This window comes from Gouania willdenowi, chromosome 6 (assembly GCF_900634775.1).
Source record: "Gouania willdenowi chromosome 6, fGouWil2.1, whole genome shotgun sequence".
Lineage (NCBI taxonomy): Eukaryota > Metazoa > Chordata > Actinopteri > Blenniiformes > Gobiesocidae > Gouania > Gouania willdenowi.
This window is the reverse complement of record NC_041049.1, coordinates 12,081,599-12,105,511: the sequence shown is the minus strand read 5'-3', so window position 1 is coordinate 12,105,511 and position 23,913 is coordinate 12,081,599. Positions and strand designations below refer to the sequence as shown.

The 23,913-nt window shown below is 37.1% G+C and overlaps 1 protein-coding gene across 10 annotated transcripts in view; it reads left to right on the top strand.

The window, feature by feature from the left end:
- Window positions 1–4,064: 4,064 nt before the first annotated feature.
- Window positions 4,065–23,913, top strand: part of wnk1b (WNK lysine deficient protein kinase 1b) — a 99,294-nt gene continuing 79,445 nt past the window's right edge. For all 10 annotated transcript variants that reach the window (XM_028448366.1, XM_028448365.1, XM_028448364.1 and 7 more), the window contains exons 1-2: window positions 4,065–4,618; window positions 9,782–11,243. In XM_028448366.1, the coding sequence (XP_028304167.1) occupies window positions 10,344–11,243 (900 nt within the window). In that variant the 5' untranslated portion in view covers window positions 4,065–4,618; window positions 9,782–10,343. The remainder of the gene's footprint in view (window positions 4,619–9,781; window positions 11,244–23,913) is intronic.

The window sequence follows — 23,913 nt, the reverse complement described above, 5'->3', positions numbered from 1 at the left end:
GGGCAAGGCTCTGCGTTGAACTCCAAGCCCAAATAGATGAAATCCAACAATGGACTTGGAGGCATGTCTGTCCATCACATCAAACAATCAATTTATACAATACAATATAATCTACCATAGTTTTTTTTCGGCATTTCTTAATCACGGTACATTCAATTGGTGCAGCAGGAAAGAGCATAGAAAATAGGTGCTGGTGCAAGAGGTCCTATCGGTTTTGTTCTGCATTTAGGGTGAAAAGGTTAAATGACTTGGAATGGGATATTTAAGTTTGCATTGCATTCTAACTGAGTGAGTTTGGAAGCTTCAGATTGACATTGATGAGAGTTGCTTGCGGCTGCAACTGATGCGTGAACCACCAAGACTCATAAACCCCTGTAAATTTTGGTGGGGCCAAGTTATGTAGTCTCAGTGTGTTAGCTAAATCTGCCCTGAGGTTCAAGCAGCGGAGGAACAATCATTCATTCTGACAAAGTATTAGTCTGCCATACATGAGTTTTAAAGGATAAGTCAAGGGTGTGTTAAGGTGTGTGTGTGTATGTGTGAGAGAGTTTTTGTGTATACCTAAGGAATTTTGGGGGCAAAATCTTGCTTTCACTTTAAAGACGTGCTGAAATATTATTATTTTACAAACTTAAATGGCTATAATTTGGAGGACTTTTTTTTTTTTTGTAAAACCAAAAATTTTAACTGAAATCCTCAATATGAAACATGCGGTGCAATGGTGGGACGATACACTGAGTTGACGATACGATACGATAGATTATGATAATGGGCTATAGATACAATGCAATATTTTTTTCTTACAGAAATAAGACCAAAAACATTGCAGTTGGAAAAATAGAATTGCTTTTCTTTGACTTGGACATTCTGACATACACTGGGTGTGATCTCTTCAACTCATTAGGAAAATATAAAATAGAAACAAACCATAATAATCTGGTTTGTAGTAGAATGTGCTTTTTTTTAATCTGACCCTCACCCTCCTCCCCTCGTGATAAAACTCGTACCCTTGACAATAAGGCTTGTGACATTTTATGATCAATATCTCTTGTTGTATAATATATTGTCCCACCTTTAATGAATAAACTTTACTTGTATATGCTTTTTACAGGATGAGTAGCTTCAAAGTCTTTTACACTTTTGGACACCTTTGCCCATTCACACATACATTTATGGACCAATGACTAAAGACTTCTCAAACTTGGTGTTTTTTTCTTTAGCACAATGAAAAATGATGAACAATGCGACCGTCATATACAGAACGTAACATATCGAACAACAACCTTTTGCGTTTGTGCAACCGAGTCATCAAAAAGTTTGAACCAAAAAAAGGTAAAAGCGCCAAATATCCTCTTTGCCAGATATTGGCAATTATCTGGATCATGGTACGGTGCAATTAATTGATTAGAAATGAATTACCGCCAGTAAAAATATGACCTTCTTGGTGGAGGTTTTGATCAGAAAGCAAATATGAGTCAAACTCAAGTCCAGTTGACCAAATTCAAACCATCACAAGGCTCGATCATTTTGAAGTGAGTGTAAATCACTGGGAAAACAGTTATCATAAAAAAAACCCCACTCAATATAAACACTCAGTAAGACGCTAGATGTTACATATGAATGTAAAAAGGGAAATTATGCCACATTATTTTCTTATTTTCTTAGAAAACTATAAGTAGAAAAACATGAACTGTGAATGGAATCATTTGCGTCCCTGAAAAAAGAAAATAAATTATCATCTAGGGTTTGGAGCCAAATAAGGGTCACATGCCTGTTTTCATTTATAGAACACGCTAGCATGTATTCTCATTTCTAAAAGCGATAAGCATTAATTTGGTGCATAATGTTGATACTTTTTTTCAATTTGAATTCTAGGCTTTGATTTATGTGTTTTCAGTTTATGAACAATTACAAACAATATATGACCAGTTCTGCTATAATTCATGTAATAAATGTAACTCCGTGTTTTTTTTAACTGTTTGTGGGAATAGGAAAAAGTCCTCACTTGGGGTCACAGTTTGTTTTTCAGGGCTGATGATGGGTTTGAGTGATTTATGTTGGACATGATTATACAGTATTCTGGCTTTTGTAGTTTGGAACATGTAACCTACTTATTGAACCCGCACCGCCTGTGTATAGCGTCTCTGTTGGATTCAGTCCTAACTTGTCGTTTACTGTGAGATCCTTACATAACCTCGTCAGTTTTAATGCCCTAAGCAAAGTGCATTAAACCTGCATACATCATCTTATTCTCACATACATGACTCACCTAAAGATCATTTGTTCGTGCTGGTTTAATAGCTACTTGGAGATCTTGTGAGGACACTGAACAATCAGTTCATCCTGCGTTTGTCATCATTGCTCAACAAACAACATGAAACATATAGTTTGCAATATTTTATTGTCTAATTCCTGTGTCTAATTTCATTTTAGAGATCCCTTTTTTTTTTGAGGCAATCTCCAAAAATTCTGCAACATTTCCCAGTTATTTTCCAGTGTCACATGCTTTTATGTGGAGCAATAAGAAAAGGTTTGACTGGTCAAAGATAAGGTACACCGTTAAAAAAAAAAAAAAAAAAAAGAGTCAGAATTCTGACTTTAAAAAAAAAAAAACCCAAAACAATATATATATTTTTTTAAGTTAATTACTTTTGCATGAGTTTTTTTTTTTTTTTTTTTGTACATTATCAAGTTTGGAGGTCACATTGGCACCATTATTAGAAGTTGAAATGTCTTTATTTATGTATCGATTTGTGACAAAAAACAACAAAAAAAAAACATGAGTTTTTGGAGATAAAATGAGCAAATTGCGCAACTGTAGCAACATACATGCATTTTGTATTTTTTTTTATTTTTATTTTTTGCGTACGTGATCAAACAGTGACAATGAATTTCCTTCAAAATAAAGTAGTTATCGGTTGAGTTAACATGAGGAGGATCACGTCTTTTAAAAGGACAATAAACTGCGTCTCCTGGATCGAACAACCGTCGGCTGCTGCGCCTCTGACTGTGGCGGTCAAGCTCAACATGGTAAACACTGTAACATCCGCTTTTGACTGCCAAAATATGACTCCCAGTTTTCGTTTTCGAACACGAGGGTTTATTTAGTGAAAAAAAAAAAACAAACGTATTTAAATCAAGGTGGCATTATCATGGTACAGTTTTTCCAATGTGCGGTAGTTTAGGACTTTTTTTTTTTTTAACGTAACAAATAAGTGGTAACAAACTTTCACAGCATAATGCACATTTGTTTGTTTCTCATGCTCAGAAAAACTACAACGTAGTACTAAAACTACAAAAAGAACGCAACATAATAATTTGTTCTCGTTTTTTTTTTTTTTTTTCATAATTTATTTATACTTTTGTAAAAACGCACTTTACACCATAGGTCAAAGTTTCTTTGATTATGTCTCTTTTAATTCCTTCCCTTCAGTTCCTTCATGGGGATAGACCTACAAAAACATGTTATTTTACTGTTTAAAGAATCCAGACTAACTATCTTAGAAATTATCATCCAAATTGTGCCAGAAAATAACAGGGTGTATGTATTGTTGTTAACCACCAATCTATCCCTCATAATGATGATAATGATATCTATTAAGTTATTATTGTATAATTACTTCCTTTCCTGTTATGTAATATTTGCAAAAGTTAAATACCTCAATTTCTACATTTTAAGGAGGATTTTACACAGTGAGCTCTACAATAATACTGTTATTTAATTCATGTGTAGGAGGTTTATTATAGTTCCTGTAGCTTGTAAAGAACATGCTTTAGAGCTCATTTCTTTGCACTCAGGCCTTGGCTGTTATTGAAACGCACAGCTGTGGATGTCTAATCCCCTCAAACAGATGCAGATTCCGTCCTGGTCCAAAACAATCACCCGATCCTCTCACAGCAGGGGAGCTGCTGAAGTTTCACACCATCTCAGTCTCACACAGGAACCCAAAAAAAAAAAAAAGAGAAGATTTTGTGTGCTTTTATTTTGGAGGATAACCCGGGTTAGTTTTGTGACTGAGGTGAACTCCATAGCTTTGTGTGGAGCAGCTGTGAGAGCGCTGAGCTCAGTGTGAGCTGAAGCAGTCATTATCAGCTCAGAGCCCGGAGCAGAGCGGGACCACCGCTGGATGGTCCAGACCTGCTTTAACTACGATACTAAAAAGCCCACCGGGGCGGACTAGTTGTTTATGCGGAGTGTGATACAGCAGCTGTACGTCAGTGGGTTGCAGAGCCATCCACGCGCAGGTTGAAAGTAGCACCAGAGTCTCCGCGGACACCACCGAGCAAACTTGGCATCTCTATCCGGAGGGAAGTGTCCTCATGCCGGTTCGCTGCACGCACCGCTCTGCTGCTCCGGAGCTTCACTAGCGCAACCAAGGAAACCATAACTGCAACATTTTCTTTTGTATTTTTCTTTCTTTTTCTGTTATTATTATTATTATTATTATTATTATTATTATTATTGGACACCAACTGTGGCTTTAATGTGACGCTGTGTCCTGACATCAGGCTGCGTGTCGGAGCAGACCCTCTGCTCAGGAGTTTAAAGCTTCTTCTACAACTTTTTTTTTTTTTCTTCTCATTTCCACCTCCATTTTCAACGCAACCAATGTGAGAGGTAATATTTAATCCTGTTATTTTATTTCATCATCTCATTTTGTTCACTTCCATATTAGGGCTGCACAGGTAGTTAGATTTTAATCGTGATCGCGATTTTGGCTTCCACGATTAAATTAGCCTGATCGTCGGCAATATTTACATTTAAAACACGGGCTCTGCACTTTGTATTAGTGTGTTTATTAAGTTAGCTTTTGGTACATTTTCAATTCTTGGGGTAATTGTTTTTAATTATATTTATTTTGGCAGCGGCTATCTGAGCGGTTACCGTATCCATATTCCGACATTCTGTCCGTACGCAGCGCCCCTCATTGGCCAGTTTAGGTCACATGATAGGTCAGTCATTGGCCAGTTTAGGTCACGTGACTAAGACTAAACCGTACCCTAAACCTAACCCTAAAACGCTACGTACGTGTACTTCGGTGACCGTACCAATAGCACCTCGGGTTGTCTGCACTGCAACCGTACAAATAGACACTTTCTATTATTTTTTAAATTCTTTTTCAATTTTAAAGCTTCATTTTGCACTGTAAACTGTACATGTATTGTTTGTTTAAAAGTAGTGCAATAAAAACACAGATTTTTCCCCAATATGATGAATAATTGTGATTATAATCATGATTTCAATATTGGAAAAAAAAAAAAAATTGTGATTATCATTTTGGCCATAATCGTGCAGCCCTAATCCATTTCATCTGCTGTTCTTCACATCTGTAAAGTTTGCAGAACGCAGTGCGTGCAGTTAAACATGCACATCATTATGAGCAACACTAATCTTAAATCATTCTAGTGGAGGCTTGCAGTATTTTTTTTATCAGGTTCTTGTTGCTCATAAATTTAACAGTTGATCGTTATGATTCACCTTTTTTTTTGGCTGCAGCTGGTGATGCATGAACATTGACAGCCATTCAGGCTCTTAGTGTGCTTATAAATTTCATGCTGAGATTTATGCCATATCATCACTTTTAACACCCTAAATGTGTGACTCTAAATGTTTTTATTTATTTTATTGTACCATCTTGTATACCCAATAGTAGGGCTGCGCGATTAAAGAAAAAATAATAATCACAAATATTTTAGTCATTATTGAAATCAGGATTATTCAAAAAAAAATTTGTCAACCAAAAAGTTGTTTATTTTTTTGCACAAAACAATGTCAAATATGTTCTTTAAACACAAATAAAATCCTTCAAACACTAAAATGAAATATGTTCACTTTTGCACAATTTTTTTTTTATATATATATATATATATATATATACGTATATATATAATTATCCCCTCAAATAATTAATTGCTATTTTTTTTTTAACCTTGGCTTTTACATAAAATTCACAAGTCAACACGTTCCATTGCAGTTTCAAGCTCTCTTCAGATAGTTATTGTTACATTTGACAGTGTACGACCAAACCACATATTAATTTGTCACCGCCATCAGCCAATGATAGCTCATGTTGCTGTCATATCAGATTAAACAGTTGGATGTATCCATAAAAACCTGCGCGTTCATGCCTCAGGTTGTTTACAAACATTATGAGTACAGCCGTTCATTAGAGATGTTCAGTTGGAAACAATTGAGTCATGTATGTCACTGTGCACCAGTCATGGGCAACTAGTGGCTCGGGGGCCACATGTGCCCCAAGTTTAATTTTGTGTGGCCCCTCAGGCAAACGCAAAAACTTCAAAAACACACATTATGACATGAAAATATGCAAAACAGCAAAAATACAGAAAATGACTAAAAACACACGTTAAGACAACAGAAATACACAAAACAACAGAGAAATACACAAAACTACATCATAAATATGCCAAAAAAATGACTCCAACAGCACAATATGACAACAAAAACACCCAACATGACTCAGAAAACCAAAAAATATCAACAAACACACAAAACGTGGGAGAAAAATTATTTGAAATGACAAAAAAAATGCACATTTGACAGAAAAATATACAAAAACAACTACTAAATCCACAGAAATGACTACCAAATAATAAGAAGACAACAGAAATGCACAGGAAAGTACAATATGACAGCAAAAACACACAAAAAGACTCAGAAAACAACAACAAAACTACACTAAATGAGAGAAAATTTTACAAAATGATGACAAAAATACACAAATGGCAGACAAAATATCCAAAAACAACAATACATAGGCATACAACAGTTTTTAGTGTGATGGAAATAAAGCATTAGAATTCAAATCCAAGCTTCCTATGTCGAAGTAAATCTAAATAAATGATGGATATAAAATCAAATTTCACTATGTCATCATCAGCCCTTTTTTCCACAGTACAAAGCAGCTGCAGTGTCTTAGTAAAGGTTCACAGTCATGGGTGTGATGTTTTGCAAGGCACATTCAGCCAGTGTACTGCTGATGCTTTCTGTAATTTGATATGCAGAGTAACGTATTGTGCACTGTCCTCAGTTATGCCTTAGGTTTCTCTGAAGCCTCATGTTGAGCTGCTGAGTTGCTGTAGTGTAGCCTTACCTCGAGCTCAGCCAGGATGGGGCAACGTGGAGGGAAATATGGAACGTGGAGCAATTAGTCGCCCTGTCACGCCCACTCTAGGGTGGTTCACAATATAATGGGGGACATTTTTTTTGCCAAATCACATCTTGCCTTGTTCCTATTGATAATTTAAACAAATGTTCCAAATATTGGGCCAATACAACATATGTAAAGGGGGGGGCACACTTTTTTACAATTTTTATTGCTCAACCAAACAATGAGTGACTTTCACAAATATCAGAAACTTTAACAATATCAAGATAAGTATGGTCATTAATGGGGGTGTCCCGATCCAATATTGATATCGAATATCGGTCCGATATCAGCCAGAAAGTGAATATCAGATTTTATCGGACTAACCAACTGGTTAATATTAAATAGGTCAGTTTTTCTCATACCTACTGTTGGTGACTATTGTTCTCTGTTTGAGTAACATCACTGGATCAAGCTTTTTCTAACATTCCACACTACAAAATAAGTAATACAAGTATGTATGGATCGTGCTGGTATCAGATTGAAATCGGTATCGGCCAATACTCAAGGCTGAAAAATCGGTATAGAACGGAAGTGAAAAAGTTGTATCGGGACATCCCTAGTCGTTAATAGTTTCTCCCTGTATTTATACTAAATGAGTAAAAACATTACAACAGTTCAAACATTATTCCTGAAAATAGAAAAAACATCAACATTGTGGAAAATGTGAGCCACCCCTAAATGTGCAGCGACTGACTCCATTTTTGGTATCAGATGCTTTCAATGTCATTGTGAACAAGGCAAAAAGCGATCTGGCAAAATATGGTGGAAATTGTTTTTGTGAACCACCCTAACCAACTTGGATACATCACTTGTAGAGTTGCGGAGATGAGTGCATAGAAAAACAAGAAATCACATTAAGAATAAAAGTGACGCAAGGAAAATGTATTTGTATGGCGTGCATTCATACATAAGGCCACTCAATGTGCTTTACATGATCAAAAAGTGCAAGAGAAAGCATTCAACAGCTTAAAAATCAATAAGAACATTACATTCAGCAGTGAAAACATAAAAAATTAGCAACAAACACATGACATCAACAACAACATGACCAAAAATCTCCCTCAGTCATAGGCAGTACGTAAAAACACAATGGGACTCCACATCCCAGAATGCATTGCACGGCAATGTAGTGTTTAGGGTGGAGATGAAAACAAACTTTCAAGCAGCAATTTCAACCTTTTTTCTTTCTTTTTGATGTAAATGGTGATCTATTCAGTGATCTATGAGGCATACGCTATGATTTTATCAAATGAAAGGAGCTTTAACTACAAAAGGGCAAACATGGAGTCCACAGTTTTGTTAATGAGCTCAGGCTTAACTGTAATTCATGTTTACTGATTAAACTGAGTGCTCATGGGTAGGGATGTAACGATTAATCGTGAGGCAGTTAAAAATCGATTCATAGGTATCACGGGTGATATCGATTTTCTGAAAATTGAATCGCAGTACTTTTTTTAACCACAAGTGTAGGCGGCGGGCGGAGTCTGCTAATACTTTCTTTCTGGCCGCCTTCTACTCTTATATATGTTAATAAATGATTCCTTATCCCTTTAGCACCGAAAGAATATCTGTAATATTACTTGAATATCTGTAAAAGTCACGTTTTTCTATTAGCTCTGTCTGCTAGCATAGCTTCTCTTCTTCACTGCAAGATATCTGTATGCCAACCGACCACTGTGTTACCAGCGCCCTCTGCTGGTCCAAACAAATATGACGTAAATACAATGCAATCACGGTTTTTTTTTTTTTTTTTAAAGTCCAATTGTTAAGGCCCAAAATACATTTTCAGTTGCACTTTTAAAAAGAAAAAGAACTATTATGCAGTTTTGCATTGTTTATTATAGAACCAGAATTTAAATTAATAGGCTTCATTTTCATTTGTATTATTCCTTTATTTATTTCATTCAAGATTTATTTTTAGTTAAATTGCATTGTTTTGAATAGTTTATCAAGGAATTCTTTTTGAAAAATAAAAGGAAAATAGTACCGCATTTTCTAGTTTTTTTCCCAAAAAAAAAATTTGTCTACAGTCCCATTTTGTAAAATAAATCATGAGAGAATTGTATCGTGAACCCAGTATCGTGAATCGAATCGTATCGGGATTTGAGTGAATCGTTACATCCCTACTCATGGGGGTTACTGCTGATAATTGTGCTTTCAATATTTATTGAAATCTTTTAGCACTCCATATATAACCACAAATGACAGTAGTAAATATACCATTTGTTGATATCCACTGATCTCATTCAACTTCTTTCCCTAAGCAAAAAGCTAATGAGAAGAGTACCCAAATATGTGACTGAACTCACTTGAATGAAAAAGACAGATTTGCACAGTGCAACCATAACCGTGGCTGTACTCATCTGTTGGTATTTCTCTCTCTCTCTTTGCTCTAGTCTGTCATAGAGATGATCACCAGCCAAAATCCGTACAATGTTATTCTTTTTGACAGCTTGTGAGATCCACCAGCCTCTGGCAGGGAGTCATGTATGTTTAAGAGCTACTGACGGAGGTGGTTATGTAAGAAGAAAGACTGAATGTGTAGAGTGATACGTAAACATTGTGTCATCTCACAGATTTCTGTCTTTTTTTTTTTTCCACTCTTCTAGTGAAAAAGGCCCAAGCAGACCAAGCTTGGCCAAGCCAGGCCAGGCTGGGCCTACCTAGTCTGGCCCTACTAGCTGGGACAAGGACCGTTCAAAGGAGGCAGGAGGTGGGGGCAACCTCCAAATGAAGCATAAAGAAGTCTGGACACCAGCCATTCCTTCCATGTTGTTCTTGTTCCGTTGTGGAAGCTGGAAGCAGGATGGATTTGGGTGTTGATTTGACGGTGTTCACCTCGTTGCAGTGCTTGCACCCCACTTCAACCCTCCCCTCCCCATTTTTTGAGCCCCTTTCACTCACCAGGGGCTTTCCTGAGCCCACTACCAGAAGGCCTTGGAGGAACTGTAAGCTGTCTTTTTGAAGCTGATATCCAAAAAAAGAAGCAGTCTTTGAAAGTCACTGCTGCAAAAAGAAAAAGCTGCTAAACGGGAATTTGCTGGGTGGGGTTTAAACTTGTTTTAAAATAGGTTTATTGGTTGCAGTTGTCAACACGTGTAGTATTTAGCATTATATAATACTTTTGTGCAGAAAAAAGTTAATTTTTGGTGGTTTGCCCATTTTTGAAGAATGTCTGAAAGCAATAGCAGCAGCAAAGCAGTGAAATTGATTGCTCCGCTCCCCCCTGCTTCTACTTCATCCCCCTGTCCATCACCACAGACCCCCCACAAGAATGTGAACGGCTCAGCTAGTTCAGACTCGCATGTCGTGGAGAAGCTCGGCGGACAGCCTGAGATCCAACGGCGACGTCACACAATGGATCGAGACTCCAAAACAGCTGAGCACCGCTTCTTCCGACGTAGCGTCATTTGCGACTCGAATGCTACAGCTTTGGGAGCAGCTGTGATACTCACCTCACCTCCAGACTTTAAAGCTGTTCCAACCTTCTTCTCGGCTCCGTTCTCGGGGCCCCGCCCCAACGAGTATGATTCCGACGGAGAGGATGAGCGAAGAGGTTCCTATCTAACGGGGACTCTCCAAACGGGCTTTGGCGGTGCAGTTCCGGGAAGGCTTGTGCAAAACACTGAGAAAGATTTAGGTGTGAGTATTGCTGCCATTCCTACAAGTAGCTGTGTTGTACACAGTGCAGACGGGGCAGTGAAAGAGCCCAGCCCGACAGTATTGGATGTTACCAGTAAAAGTGAAGGCAGCCAGCCTAATGTCGAGTTGCGTCCTAGAGGACTTGAGGGAACCCAACAGGTTTTAAAAGGTGGAAAAAATGTGGACGAGGGAAGCACAATCAGTCCGACGGAAGAAGAGAAAGGTCTGGCCAAAGCACGGGCCGAGCAAAGGGAGGCTGAGAAACGAGTGCAGGAGGATATCGAGGAGGCCGAAACTAAAGCCGTGGGGACTTCCCCGGATGGACGCTTCTTGAAATTTGACATAGAGATTGGAAGGGGATCTTTTAAGACTGTGTACAAAGGACTGGATACAGAAACTACAGTGGAGGTGGCATGGTGTGAGCTCCAGGTAAGTTCATATCTGTTTTATCATTGGTCTTCATCTGCCCACTTCTTTGGTCACTGAAGGACTCCATTGTTTCTGACTCTTCATTCCTGCATGTTTTTCTTTCACCTTTGTTTTTTAAATCCACTGATATGCTGTTGTGGTTTATACATTATACACCTTTTAATTCCCACCAACGCTTTTATATAAATATCATTGTCTATGCTTTAGACCAAGATTGGTTTCATCTAAATAAAAATGAGCTTTTTTTCCATAAAGCCTTATTGATCCACAGTTGGCTATGGTATTAAAATATAATTTAGTGTCAAGTGTCATCATTCAGATAATGTTAAATTAAAAAAAAAAAAAATCCAAATAGAAAAATATTTCTCTAGGTTTGAGTTGAATTTTTTTTAATGTTAAGTTAATTGCACTTTTTGTATTTTGTTGCATTTTGGGAGAGATTTTTGGCAGATTTTGATGTTAAGCAACCGTTGATATGCTATTGTGTTAATGACGAAATGGATTAGAAACTGCTTTTAGACAGCGCAACTTGAACTTTTTCATTCAGGGACATTCAAAGACTGCAATAATATTTCCTTTGGGCAACTACGGTAAGTTGCATAGCATTGACTGGCAGCATCTACTTCCTGATCTGCATCTCTTAACTTCAAAGTCAAAGAAAGCACAGTACAAGTCTATCTTACACTGCGGCTTTAATGCCACTATTCCTCATACTCATGGTTTCCACTGTGGGTGCACTGAGTGTCTGGTGCTAACTGGTGCTTGTGAACGGATGCTGCGGTGCTACAGAGTACCATCATCACAGTTTGCAAAAGTGGATGGCATTCTTAGGGGAACAGGATGCCACAGATTTGAGGTCTACAAACAGATTGGTTTGGTTTCCTTCTTGTTAGTTTCTGCATAGAATCATCCCAGTGAGTAATTTAATGGGTTTGTAGAGGTTGTATTCCAGTGACTGGAACGTTCAAGCCAAGTGGTATCAATGTAGTTCTCATCTGGCATCTGCTTGTTTAACACTTTATTCAGTGTTGGATGGGTGAACTTGTGCATTTCTGTCTAAAGGTGTCTAAAAAGCTGCTGTCGTTCTTTTATTCTTTGTTTGAGGATCCGTGTGTATGTGTTGGGATAGGCGACAACAGGTTGACCATAAGACGAAAAAGAGATACGAGTCTTTCAGCTCTTGTTATAAGGAGGCAAAGTGAGGGATGTAAAACAACACTCAGCTGGTCATATGATTTTTTAAGCAGTTAGACTTTAGGGGAAGAAGAAAACATGGACACAATGAAGTTGTTGTTACCGCTGCAGAAAAAGACTGTTGTTTTACATTGAAATATTCAAAGTAAATGATGACTGAAATAGCAATAGAGATTTTAAGGTCTCTTTTTTCTTGTATGTAATTAAGCTAGTAAAAATCAGATGTATGATTGTGTTTTTTTATCAGCAAATCTATGCATGTTTTTATTTATCAGCCTAGGTTTTCATTCCCTCTGGGACAATGTGGTTGTTTTTCCTCTCATCCCCATCACAAGATGCTCGTCGGGTCTTCCTGAATCACAGGAGCTAAAATCAGCTTCGCCTGATTCCCTGTGTCTAGGAAACGCTCGTTTGTTTATCTGGAAACAAATGTCTAGCCACTGTTGAGTGCTCTGACTGTCACACATGCCTCATTTTTTCTCTGGTTCTTTAAAATTAGAAAGAAAGAATTAAATGCTAAAGGTTATGATTAACCCTTGATTACTGGGCTGTAAATCTCCATTCCATATTAATGCTGTTCATCTGTTACATAAGGGAATTGAAGCGCTGCGAGGACAGGGCTATAGGCATGCTGCAACAAGCTTTTTCTACGCTCATTCCCTGTCTATGTCATAGATGACTGAGAAACTGCTGACGTGGCAGAATAGTGTTACCTTACATATAGACAGGCGTGTTCACAGACACACTTCTCCAAACATCCCATTCACTCACTGGGTGGGCATGGCAACTGGAGATCTGTGGGACCAAGTCTTCCTTTAGGATCCAGGTGTGTTTCTACCACAAATCAGTTGAAAATGCAAAGATGAACTGTAGTTGTGAAATTTGACGGTTGTTTATGTTCTTAAATTCCAGGTGCATGATGGTTAACGTCTGTTTTTAGAGGGAACCACCGGACGGGTTTGGGGGAGAAAGAAAGAAGGCAGGAGATAAATCAGACTGCTTACTTGAGCTTTACTGAGGGATTAATGGTTATATAGTGTAGAGAGCAGACGTCGGACATAAAGGTGGCCCGGGGGCCTCAGTCTAAATTTGTGCCACTAAAGAGCAATGCAAAAATGACTCCAAGACACACAATATGACAGGAAAATTTGCAAAACGATAGCATAAATACACAAAATAATTTCAAAAATACATGTTAAGATAAAAAAATTAAATAGCAGCACACAAATACACAATATAATCAGAAAACGCAAAACGACTCAAAAAACTAAATAACAACAAACATGAGAGAAAAATTTACAAAATGTCAACAAAAATACATAAATGACAGAAAAATATACAAAAACGACAATAAATACCTCCCAAAACACAATAACAACAAACATGCACAAAATCAGAAACAAAATGTACAAAATGACAACAAAAACATACAGAAACAATTTATTCTTTGTAATAATGCTACTAATGCTGACATGAATGTTGATAATGTGGCCCTCGGATCAGTCAGGGAAGGTTACACAGTAGCCTATCTTAGGGTGCCTCATCACACTGAATAGTGGATGATTGATGGGAATAAGGCGGCTGATGTAGTATTTCTGGAATGAAAACAATTCTTGTCATCAGTGTAACTTGACGGCTATAACTGCTGTGTTGTAACAAGGAAGCTGCACAGTTACTGTTAAAAAGCTATTTCAAGCCAGTGTAAGCAATCACTTTGGACCATATTTGCACATTAGAACGAAAGCTTAAGTAAATTTTTTTGAGTCATCTGATGCAGCACATGTCCCAGCGTTAAGACTGGTGTCAAATTACAAGCTCAGACGCTGCCCTTCTGCATTCTTGGTGCGTGAATGAGACTTAGCAGAAAAGTCTTTCAGTGGGGTCAACTTCAAGAGAAGAGCTTTTTCAAGAAAATTATGAAGTTGCTTGATTGTTTGCAAGTATAAGAGATACTAAACATGGAATTGTGAGGTTTTGATGTATAGTTGACTCTTACTATTAAAAAATACAAGATATTCATGGGTTGTTGGCTTCAAGTGAATTTGATAGTAACATTTATGAGTGAACAAAACTTAAGGAAAGAAGTAGTAGGGAGGGGGATGAACGAAATGAGTCCCTCAAGGGGGCACAGACTGAGGATGAAGGGAGGAGGGGTAAAGGTCATAGTTCAATTTCTTGTTTTAGAAGATATCACTGGGAGCCTGTGGAGCATTCAGCATTCACCTTTTGGAATTGCTGAGGGGGTAGAAACCTGGGTGGTTTCAAATGAATTAAAGTTTCACCAAGCAGTGACGTAGCATTTTAGAGGAGGCTGTGAAATCAGGATTTGGCGAACGCTAGGCGTTTTGGAAGTCGATTGAGAAATGGGAACTATTGGGTGGAGGGAGGGAAGAGAGTTAGGGAGACAACTGAAATGAATAATTGGGAGCATGACGGATCAGGGTGAGAAACTGCATGAAAGAAGGAGAGAGTGAGAGGATGTGACCCTAAGATCTGTACCCCTTTGGTTTACTGACATCGATACATTCTCCTCTATCCAATAAATGATCATTTTGAACTTCTATAGGCCAATAAATTGCAAAAATACAGAAATTTTGACCTGTGTTTTTTTTTTTTTTTTTTACAAATTCAAGAAATTCTTTTGCAAGATGTTTTCCATAACTACAGAACAAGTGAAGCTATTCATAATCTATAGCTAGAAAATTACACAATTACAGATTTCTATTACAGTACTGTGTTCATAGTCCATATAAAGAATGTTCTCATTGATGTCCTGTCAAAGTGAAATTATAGAGCTTCCTAAACACAAGACTTTACGGTATATGTGAGATGCAGCCGTTTCACTGTAAAGACAAGAACTTCAATCAGTGACATTTTTGGAAATGAAAACATGATAGGCTACGTCTTTTACTGCAGTTTTGACAGTCTGTGCAGCAGCCGTTTCATATTCTTTCCAAAAGTTTTCATTTTTACAGCAACTTTTCACTTAAGGGATATGGAAGTATAAAGCTATTGGAATCTTTGTCTTGTTGCCAGTAAATGCAATACAAGCAATGACATGTTTAGCTTAGTTTAAGCTACGTTTAGTAAGTGTTTGCCGTACAGAGGCTGAGTTACCGATTTCCATTTAGAAAAGTCTGAAGGCAAGAATGAAGTGTCCCTCCCTGTAAGCATGTGTTGTTAGACGAACACACTTACTGTTTTCATCTGAGATTGCAAAGGTACTCCAAAGCTGCAGCATGTTTTGATTAGCTTAGCACAAAGTGGCGCTGGCTGTGAAGGATCTAAGGGTAAACGGGGAGAATTTGTTATCAAATTGACTTAACTGTTCAATTTGTATTTTCTAGCTCTTTTGAAAGACAGAAATTTGCTAGGTTTTTACAAGAAGATGTCATTTTAATAATTGTCTGTCCCTAATATTTTCCCATTTACATTTGTGATGTCATAAATAAAGTAATTTCTTGGTGTGGTGTCATTAAAAAAGCTTGAACACTGCAAAATAACTTTGTAAAACTATCGCTGTGGGCCGTGACCCCATTTTTTGTCCAGGAAACCTGGAATAACTCCATGTGTTGGTAAAATCAGATCATAACGGAGTTAGGGAGGGAAGTATGAGAGTGAGCCCAAGGCAGGAAGAGGATATTGAGATGTTTGCCAAGACATTTTATCAGGCATTAAAAAGTATTATGTCCCAAAGGCAGTTTTATCAAAGACCATATTCTCTGTTTTACTTAATATTTCAGCAAATTACTTTGCTCAAAGATGACCTTCTAGATCTTTCCCTAACAAGCAAGTGTATGTAGTCTTTAATTTATATGATAATATGATTAGGTTTAATGTCGTTTACAAATTAAAGTGTGTTCAACATTTTAAAATCTAAAAATTCATATAATAAAAAAATCACAATGGGAATGATTCCCCTTAAACATAATTAATATTAAACACTAATTATCAAGGCTGAAGTGTAACAATTTCGATTTACTTAAAAAATAAGTCTTTAAAGAGAAAGCACAGCTACTAGCCAGCCATTACATTAGATATCTGTTCAGTATTTCTACATTCACTTTGAGGAACAATGTTCCTTAATGGCAGTTTTTTCTTTAAGTTGCGCTTTTAAACAACACGACTTGACACATATGTTGATTTGACCACTGAATTTCCAATATATCAAGCCATGAATGCATTTCTAGAAAGAATTCTAGGAGCATGGATACTTGCAGGATCTGCTGCTAGCATCACGGTTCCTCATGCCACACTACATGTTCTAATAGAGTTTAAGCCTAGATGGGTTTGGGTTGTTTGGCCAAGAAAAGCCAAACCAGTGTTTCAAGCTTAAGATTTACTTCTTTACAAAACTACTGAAATCTAATATCTGCAAACCTGGCTGAACACAGGTGTTCATTTATTGATTGCAGATGTTTTTTTTTTATTTTCAAAGTTAAAAATGTGCTAAAACATACAGACATTTCAGATATGAAAATTGTGTGTAAGATATATACATTTTTGCAACACATTGGAAAGTAACGTACATCATTTTTTTTGTTTATCTTTACTGAATATATTTTTAATTGTCCTGGGCTAAACTGTACAAGCTCTTTGACAGCGTTGCTAGCAGTGTTGTGCTACTTACCGAAAAAAAGTAACTAGTTACCATTACTAATTACTTCATTAACAAAGTAACTCAGTTACTATTTTGATTACTTACACCAAAAAGTAATGCGTTACTGGAAAAAGTAACTTTTGAGTTACTTAGAATTAAAGAATGTATTATTTATTTTGTGTCATTTGTGTCCATACAGCTTCATATTAGTGCTGTAATAATATAATAATCCACTGTTGATTGATGGCTGCTATAAAACAACCATAATGGTTGTGCATATAAAGCACAAAACAGCTGCTCCAAAATTAAAACAGTAATTTTTCAGCCTTAGCACAGTAATGTAAAGTAAGCTGTGCATATTCCAGGTGCACATTCTGCTGTTGAAAATGCTTATGAAAATAAATGTGGAAAAACAAATTCATAGCATTTTTCTCAGCTACACAATGCTAAACATATCAGTCTAGCGAGCTGCTGTTAGCAGTGACTCAGCAGCAGCGACAGGCTGCATATTTACACCATACCGTGCAATAGTTTGGCTGACCTTTCCCTGGATATCAGTGACAGTCCGTTAAAATCCAGTCCTAGCATTAGCTTAGCTTCACTGATGCATCTTTTGGAGACAAAAATAATATTTCCACTCTGAGAAGCTGGTCCTGCTCTCGCATTGACTCGCCATGATTGGCTCACGTGATGTAAACAGAAACACGTTGACAAGGCTTCTTCTTCGACTGTTTTACCGTGTTTGGCACGGCATCCCACAAAAATATGTAGCGCCACTGTAAACGGGAAGTACACTGCAGCTAGCATAGTAACGGACAAGCGCACCGTATTGTAACGGTAACGGCGTTATTTCTTTAGTAATATATTGTGTTACAGTACTAGTTACTATCAAAAGTGACAACACTGGTTGCTACTAGCTTAGTCGCTAGTCTTAGATTTCAGAATATAAAAACAATTACTCTTTTATTGCTTGGATTAGTGTCAAACACACTCTTTTATAGTCATTGTGTGAAAGTTTAGAGTTCTACAGACTAGCTGCTAAAAACCATCATAACGCCCCTCGTAAAACAGCCCCATCTCTCACCCTAACATGAGTGTAAAGTTTGCTAATGTATTTTTACTGACCAATATGGTAGTTAGGAGGACAAACCAGGCTGTTTTGTACCTTGTAAACTAAAGGAATAATGGTTATATATGATGATGATTATCACCCTCTGTTGTAACCTGTCATAGCGTAAAATTTAACACACTGTAAAACTCTGACAAGCGGTAAAACGGGAAAACTGCGACATGACTGTGCTCAGATATGCAAAAAAGAAAGCCCCCCAGCCCAGCCAGCTGGATTTGTAAGCAATAACAGTGGAAACAGTGGAGGGCTGGGGTCAGTGCGTGTTCAGCTCTGATGTGAAACAATCTGCAGATGGCAGGGGATAAGCCGAGGACACGCAGGAAATCTTTGCTTTGTTACATTTAGCTGCTCATTGTCGCTGCTATGCGTCGTCTTCCTTTGTACCGCATCGGTGGAGGTTCACACTGTGCCTCTGTGTCTCTGTCATATGTCGGTGGCAAGCTGTGAGCAGCAAAAGGAAGAGAGATAGAGAAGCTGGCACTTCCTCATATGTAAACCTTTTACAGTCACCGTCGGCACACATTAACTTTCCGCTCAATGTGTGTGCGTAGTGCGTACACATTTCCCCTCGTGCTGAACACTGAGGTCAGGCTATCCTGTCCTGAGAGGTTCATTAGTGTCAATATCAGTGTCAAGTAGCCCAAGCTTCAGGTCAGATTGAGATATTGGTGTGTGTGACCTCCACAAAAAATACTAAAAGACTACATGTAGTGTGGACCTTTAACCCATAGAAAGGAAGCAGTTTGTCACACACATAAATCTGACTGGGAAGCTATAAAAGCGTCCTTATGTCATCTATATGGCTCGGTTATGATCTGGGTTTGTATGCTGTCTCACACTCCCACTGTTTGTTTTGAAAATTGACTTGGAATATTGTGACAATGATATGGTGGCTGACTGTCACACCATTGTGTTTACAAAAAAAATAAAAAATAACCCTTCCATGAACTTAGCTGCTTTAAATTTGAGTGATTTACTTGTATACGTTTGACTGCAGGGAAGTAATGCTGATGTGTTTGTTTACTTTCCACTAGATCACTTGCGTCAAACTCAAGGCCCAGGGGCCGAATATATTAATATTAGCACTGAAATGTATGTGCTCTGCAGTGTAGTTTTAAGTTGAACTTTACACAAGGTGGTAAATATAAGTCAAAGTGTGTGCCCAGGTTTTCATAGACCACCCAGTTGCTAATATTACAATGCACTGACTGAAATGTTTATTTTTCATGTGTAGTGACATTTTCCAGTTTTCATTAAACAAGTTCATTCAGCTTGTTAAGCAGCACTGATATGTGTCCGTCCATGTTTACAGAAAAGTTGATAATACTAGCACTGAAATGAGCATTTTCTGCATTCATTTTATTTTTAATGATTTAAAGTTAATCATTAACATCATTACCGATATTTTGGTGAATCATTATTTTGTATCAGTCTTCCCTTAAAGACGTAAACACAACACAAGGACATGTGACTAGTTGTGGTCAGTGTGGGTTAAGAAGAGCCACTGTGCAGTATGCACTTTGTTTGACTTGGCTGACATTCATGTGAAATTGACTGACAATGTTTTGTAATTCCTGTGAAATGGATTCAGTGCAGTCAATAAATTCTGAATTTCTTCAGTGACACAGACATCGTAATGTATCGTGAATTAAATTTCCCGCGATATATATATATCGATTATTGAAGAATCGCTGTATCGTGATAATATCGTTATTGGTGGAAAAAATAAATAAAAAATATATATATATATTGCATAGAAGTTCACTCGTAATAGGGATGTCCCAATACAACTTTTTCATTTCCGATACGATACCGATATTGCTGCCTTTAGTATTGGCCGATATCAATGCGATACGGTAACAGCACAAATCATACATACTTTTTGTTGGAAAAGGCTTGATTATTAAAAAAACAGACCAATTTATTATGAACCAATGGATTACATATAATTAACTTTTTAGAATAAGAATATTCTATGATTGAATAAAAGAAATAAAAAAAATAAAATAGACGATATTGAAAAACTAAATCCAAAAAACCAATATATTATATATCAGAGATTTTAGATGAAGTTCGATAAAAACCCAATATTTGTTTTCTGGCTGATATCGGACCGATATCAATATCGGATCGGGACACTCCTAACTCGTAATATCCAGTGTTAGCAGTAGCACAAGGTTCTAATTTGACATTTTTGTTGCCATCATAGCCCAGAGTTAGGGATTACGTTATTGTTCTCGCAATGTATGGATTTATACCTCTTTACATTCATCAATAACTGAGCATTAAAAAAAATGTGGCCTTCTATTAAGTCCCATCTGTATTTACATGACCTGCTAAATGATTTCTCATGTTTTTTCATGTATATCTCAGGTTCAGGTTCAGGTCATTTTATTAATACCCGTAGGTAGATTTGTACCTAAGACGGTAACCTTAATTCAACCCTGCTCACGCTGTTATTTACCTCTCTGACTCAGTCTGAGTATTAGTCTTTCCCTAATCAGGCGGAAAAGAGGTTTTTGTTTGCATTCTTTGGTGTTTTCTTTCATTTTCAGTAAGCAGCTGCTACACAACGCGGACATTGTCGGAGTAATCACTTCCTAAATGCAGCATGTTGATTGGCTAATGGCTCCAGATCAGAGCCAGATGATTTGTCACATTGTTTTGATCATGAATAAGAAATCTAGATTTGATTTGTGTCTTCTGTACAGTGAGTTGAAATGGAATAATAACTATAGCTTCTTGGGGGCAAAATAAGACAAAAAAAGTTTTTAAGCTCATGTTCAGAATTATGTTGAAAATTTAGAAATATAACTAAATCTTCAATTCTTGATGCACACATTACCCACTCACTTGCTACAACTGTGTAGTCTGACTTTTTTTATCTAGATCTGGAACATGCTCCCATAAATGAATATGAAAATTTAAGAATGCGAATTATCTTTACTTTTTTTTGGCCTCAATTGTGTTTTTTTTAACCACATTTAAAAAATGCATTAAGTATGAATTCTGGATTTTTAAAAATCTTTTATATGTACTGTTTGTGCTTCAGTGATTGGTCATTCGTGCTCATGAAACCCATTTCTAAAATGAAATTACAAACCAAAGTACCCTGTTAAGCCATTTATAAATATATATATATATATATATATATATATATATATATATATATATATATATATATAAAAATAGAAAATGCTGACACAGAAACTCACACATGTATACAAAGCAGTATTCTTCCTTAGTTTAGAAATGTTTGACCTTAATTTGAATTTACTGCTATTATTCTCATCACTACAGATCCATGTTGTGTTCACTAATCGGATCAAAGTTGACCTGTGGCTATGGAGGAACAAGATAAATAACTGACGATCTCATAAAAACAGAACACTTTGTTTTCATTAAAAAAAGATTTCCTGAAAGTTTAAGTTTATAAAGAGGCTTATTTACAAAAACAAAGTCTGAATCCGTTCATTATTACATATGCACACATCAGTCATTAGAATGGGATTAAAGCCCAGCTTGGACCCTGCAGGATTGGGTCATTCATTCATCCAGCACACGTGTGATAATCACAGACCTGAAAGAGCATATACAACAGTGACTGCAGCACTGAGTGCTTGTTTAATCGACCCATGTGTCTCTCTGGAAAAAAAAAAAAAAGGTGTAGGTGACTGGCCGAGTGTGACCTCGGTCTAAAATAGATCTCTCTCTAGAACACTAGCTGCCTGCATCAGCGTAAAGCGAGCCTGGCTTCCCATCCAGGCGGCTTGCTTTACATCTCTATGTGTGTGTGTGTGTCTGTTTGTGTCCTTTTTTTCTCTATATTTGTGTTTAGTCTGCTTTTGCTTTTGTCTGTGTTCTGACCCTGCACAGACTGCTCTCTGATATGTGTGGCCGGTCCATACAATGCGTGTGTACATGTGTGTGAGTGTAGTTGTGTGAGTGGCCTTCGGTTTCTGTCTTTGTGTCTGTGTTTGAGGAGGGGGCAGTTCCCTGGTTTTCATTGTATCCCTCCCAGATTCCCCACATTCCAATGATAAGAGATCACTCCTTAGTAAAGTGGGATGAATGGTGTTCATTAAAGTTACCCCCCCCCCTTTCATATTAAATGTGCATGTGAAGGAGACTTTAGGCCTTAGCTGTTTGTGATTGGCTGCTTTTCAATCTAAAGTCTTGACTACATTGTTATCTGATGTTAGTCTCTTCTTTAACACTGCAGCATCTTCTGTTTACAAAGACATTTGAAGGGTTTAGTGACTAGATATGAAAAAACTTCTACACTTAATCATTTTTGGTGTGATATAGTATGTGTATCACAGATAGGGGTGTGAAAAAAAATTGATTACGCGTTTTTTTTGGGTGCCGATTTTAAATCGATTTTTTTATTTTTTAAAATCGCTTTTTTTAATGTTTTTTTTTTTGATATTTGGCAGTGTCTAATGCCTGCACTATTTATGTATGCACAGGCATTTTATTTTCACATAATTTGTTCAGATCAGTGCTTAAACTGATACACTGGGATAAATTATTTTCTCATTTTTGTGCATTATCAGTAACTCAGGGTGATTTATCCTTAATGTTCTCACTGACAGTTGTTACAATGGTACAATGGTAAAATATTGCGATATCGCAATATATCACAGATGGGGTAGTTGTTGTGTAAAAACAGATTGAAGATGAGAATAGAAGAAAATACCTGAGCTTATACTGTATTTAGGGGTGAGTATTGGCAAGTATGTTGAAATACGATACGTGTCACAATACGATATTAACACGATATCACAATATATTGCGGTATTCTACCCAGTTAATATCAAAATGAAACGTAGAGATGAAAAAGCAAGTTGCTGTATATGTTCATCAGAAGATATTGATCATTCAGAGGACCAATTGAGTCAAAACTATTTGCTTCAAAACATCCTATTTATTATTTTATATTTCTGTTTTTGCACATTTTCACTGAAAAAAAAAGAAAATGCAGTGTCACACACTACCATCATAAAATAAAGTGCAACAAGTAACCATGCCAACACATTGAAAGCATTGTAACCACTGTAATTGAGGACATAAAGGATAAAGTACCCTGAGGTACTGATAAGGCACAAAAATAAGTAAAAAATGTATCCTATTTTGTCAGTTTGAACATTGATCTGAACAGATCATATGCAAAATTTATGCACAGGCATTTTATTTTCATATGTGCTCTATATCACTGAACACACGCACCTGAAAAGTATGAGAAAACAATAAAGTGCCATTTAAAATCGACACCCAAAATATTGCGATATATCGTGAAATCTATTTTTTTTTTACACCCCTACTTATATTGCACATTGTCTGCTTGTGCGTACGTGTGCCTGTGTGTGTTGCACAGTTGTTATTGTTGTCTTGCCGGGGCCATTCTGCTCTTCTCTCTCTCACTCTCTAGTTGTTTCTCTAGCTCTCCATCCATTATGTTTACTATGGCCTGGTGGGAAAAAACAAGAGGAGGAGGAGGAGGAGAAGAAGGAAGGAAGATAGACAAAAAATTTTTTTCTTCTTTCTGGTCTATAATTAGTTGCTGAGTGTCATCTGCTGAGCTGTAACTAGAGCAGAATGTGTAAGGACTATGTGTGGTTGCTTTACAAAGTGGATGTATGTGTGGTAGTGTTTGCCATTCAGTCGTTTTTTTTGCTTATGTGGAGAATTTAGTTCAAATGAAATGCTGAAATAGGCCTCCAAATGCTACTTCCATAGACTTTGTA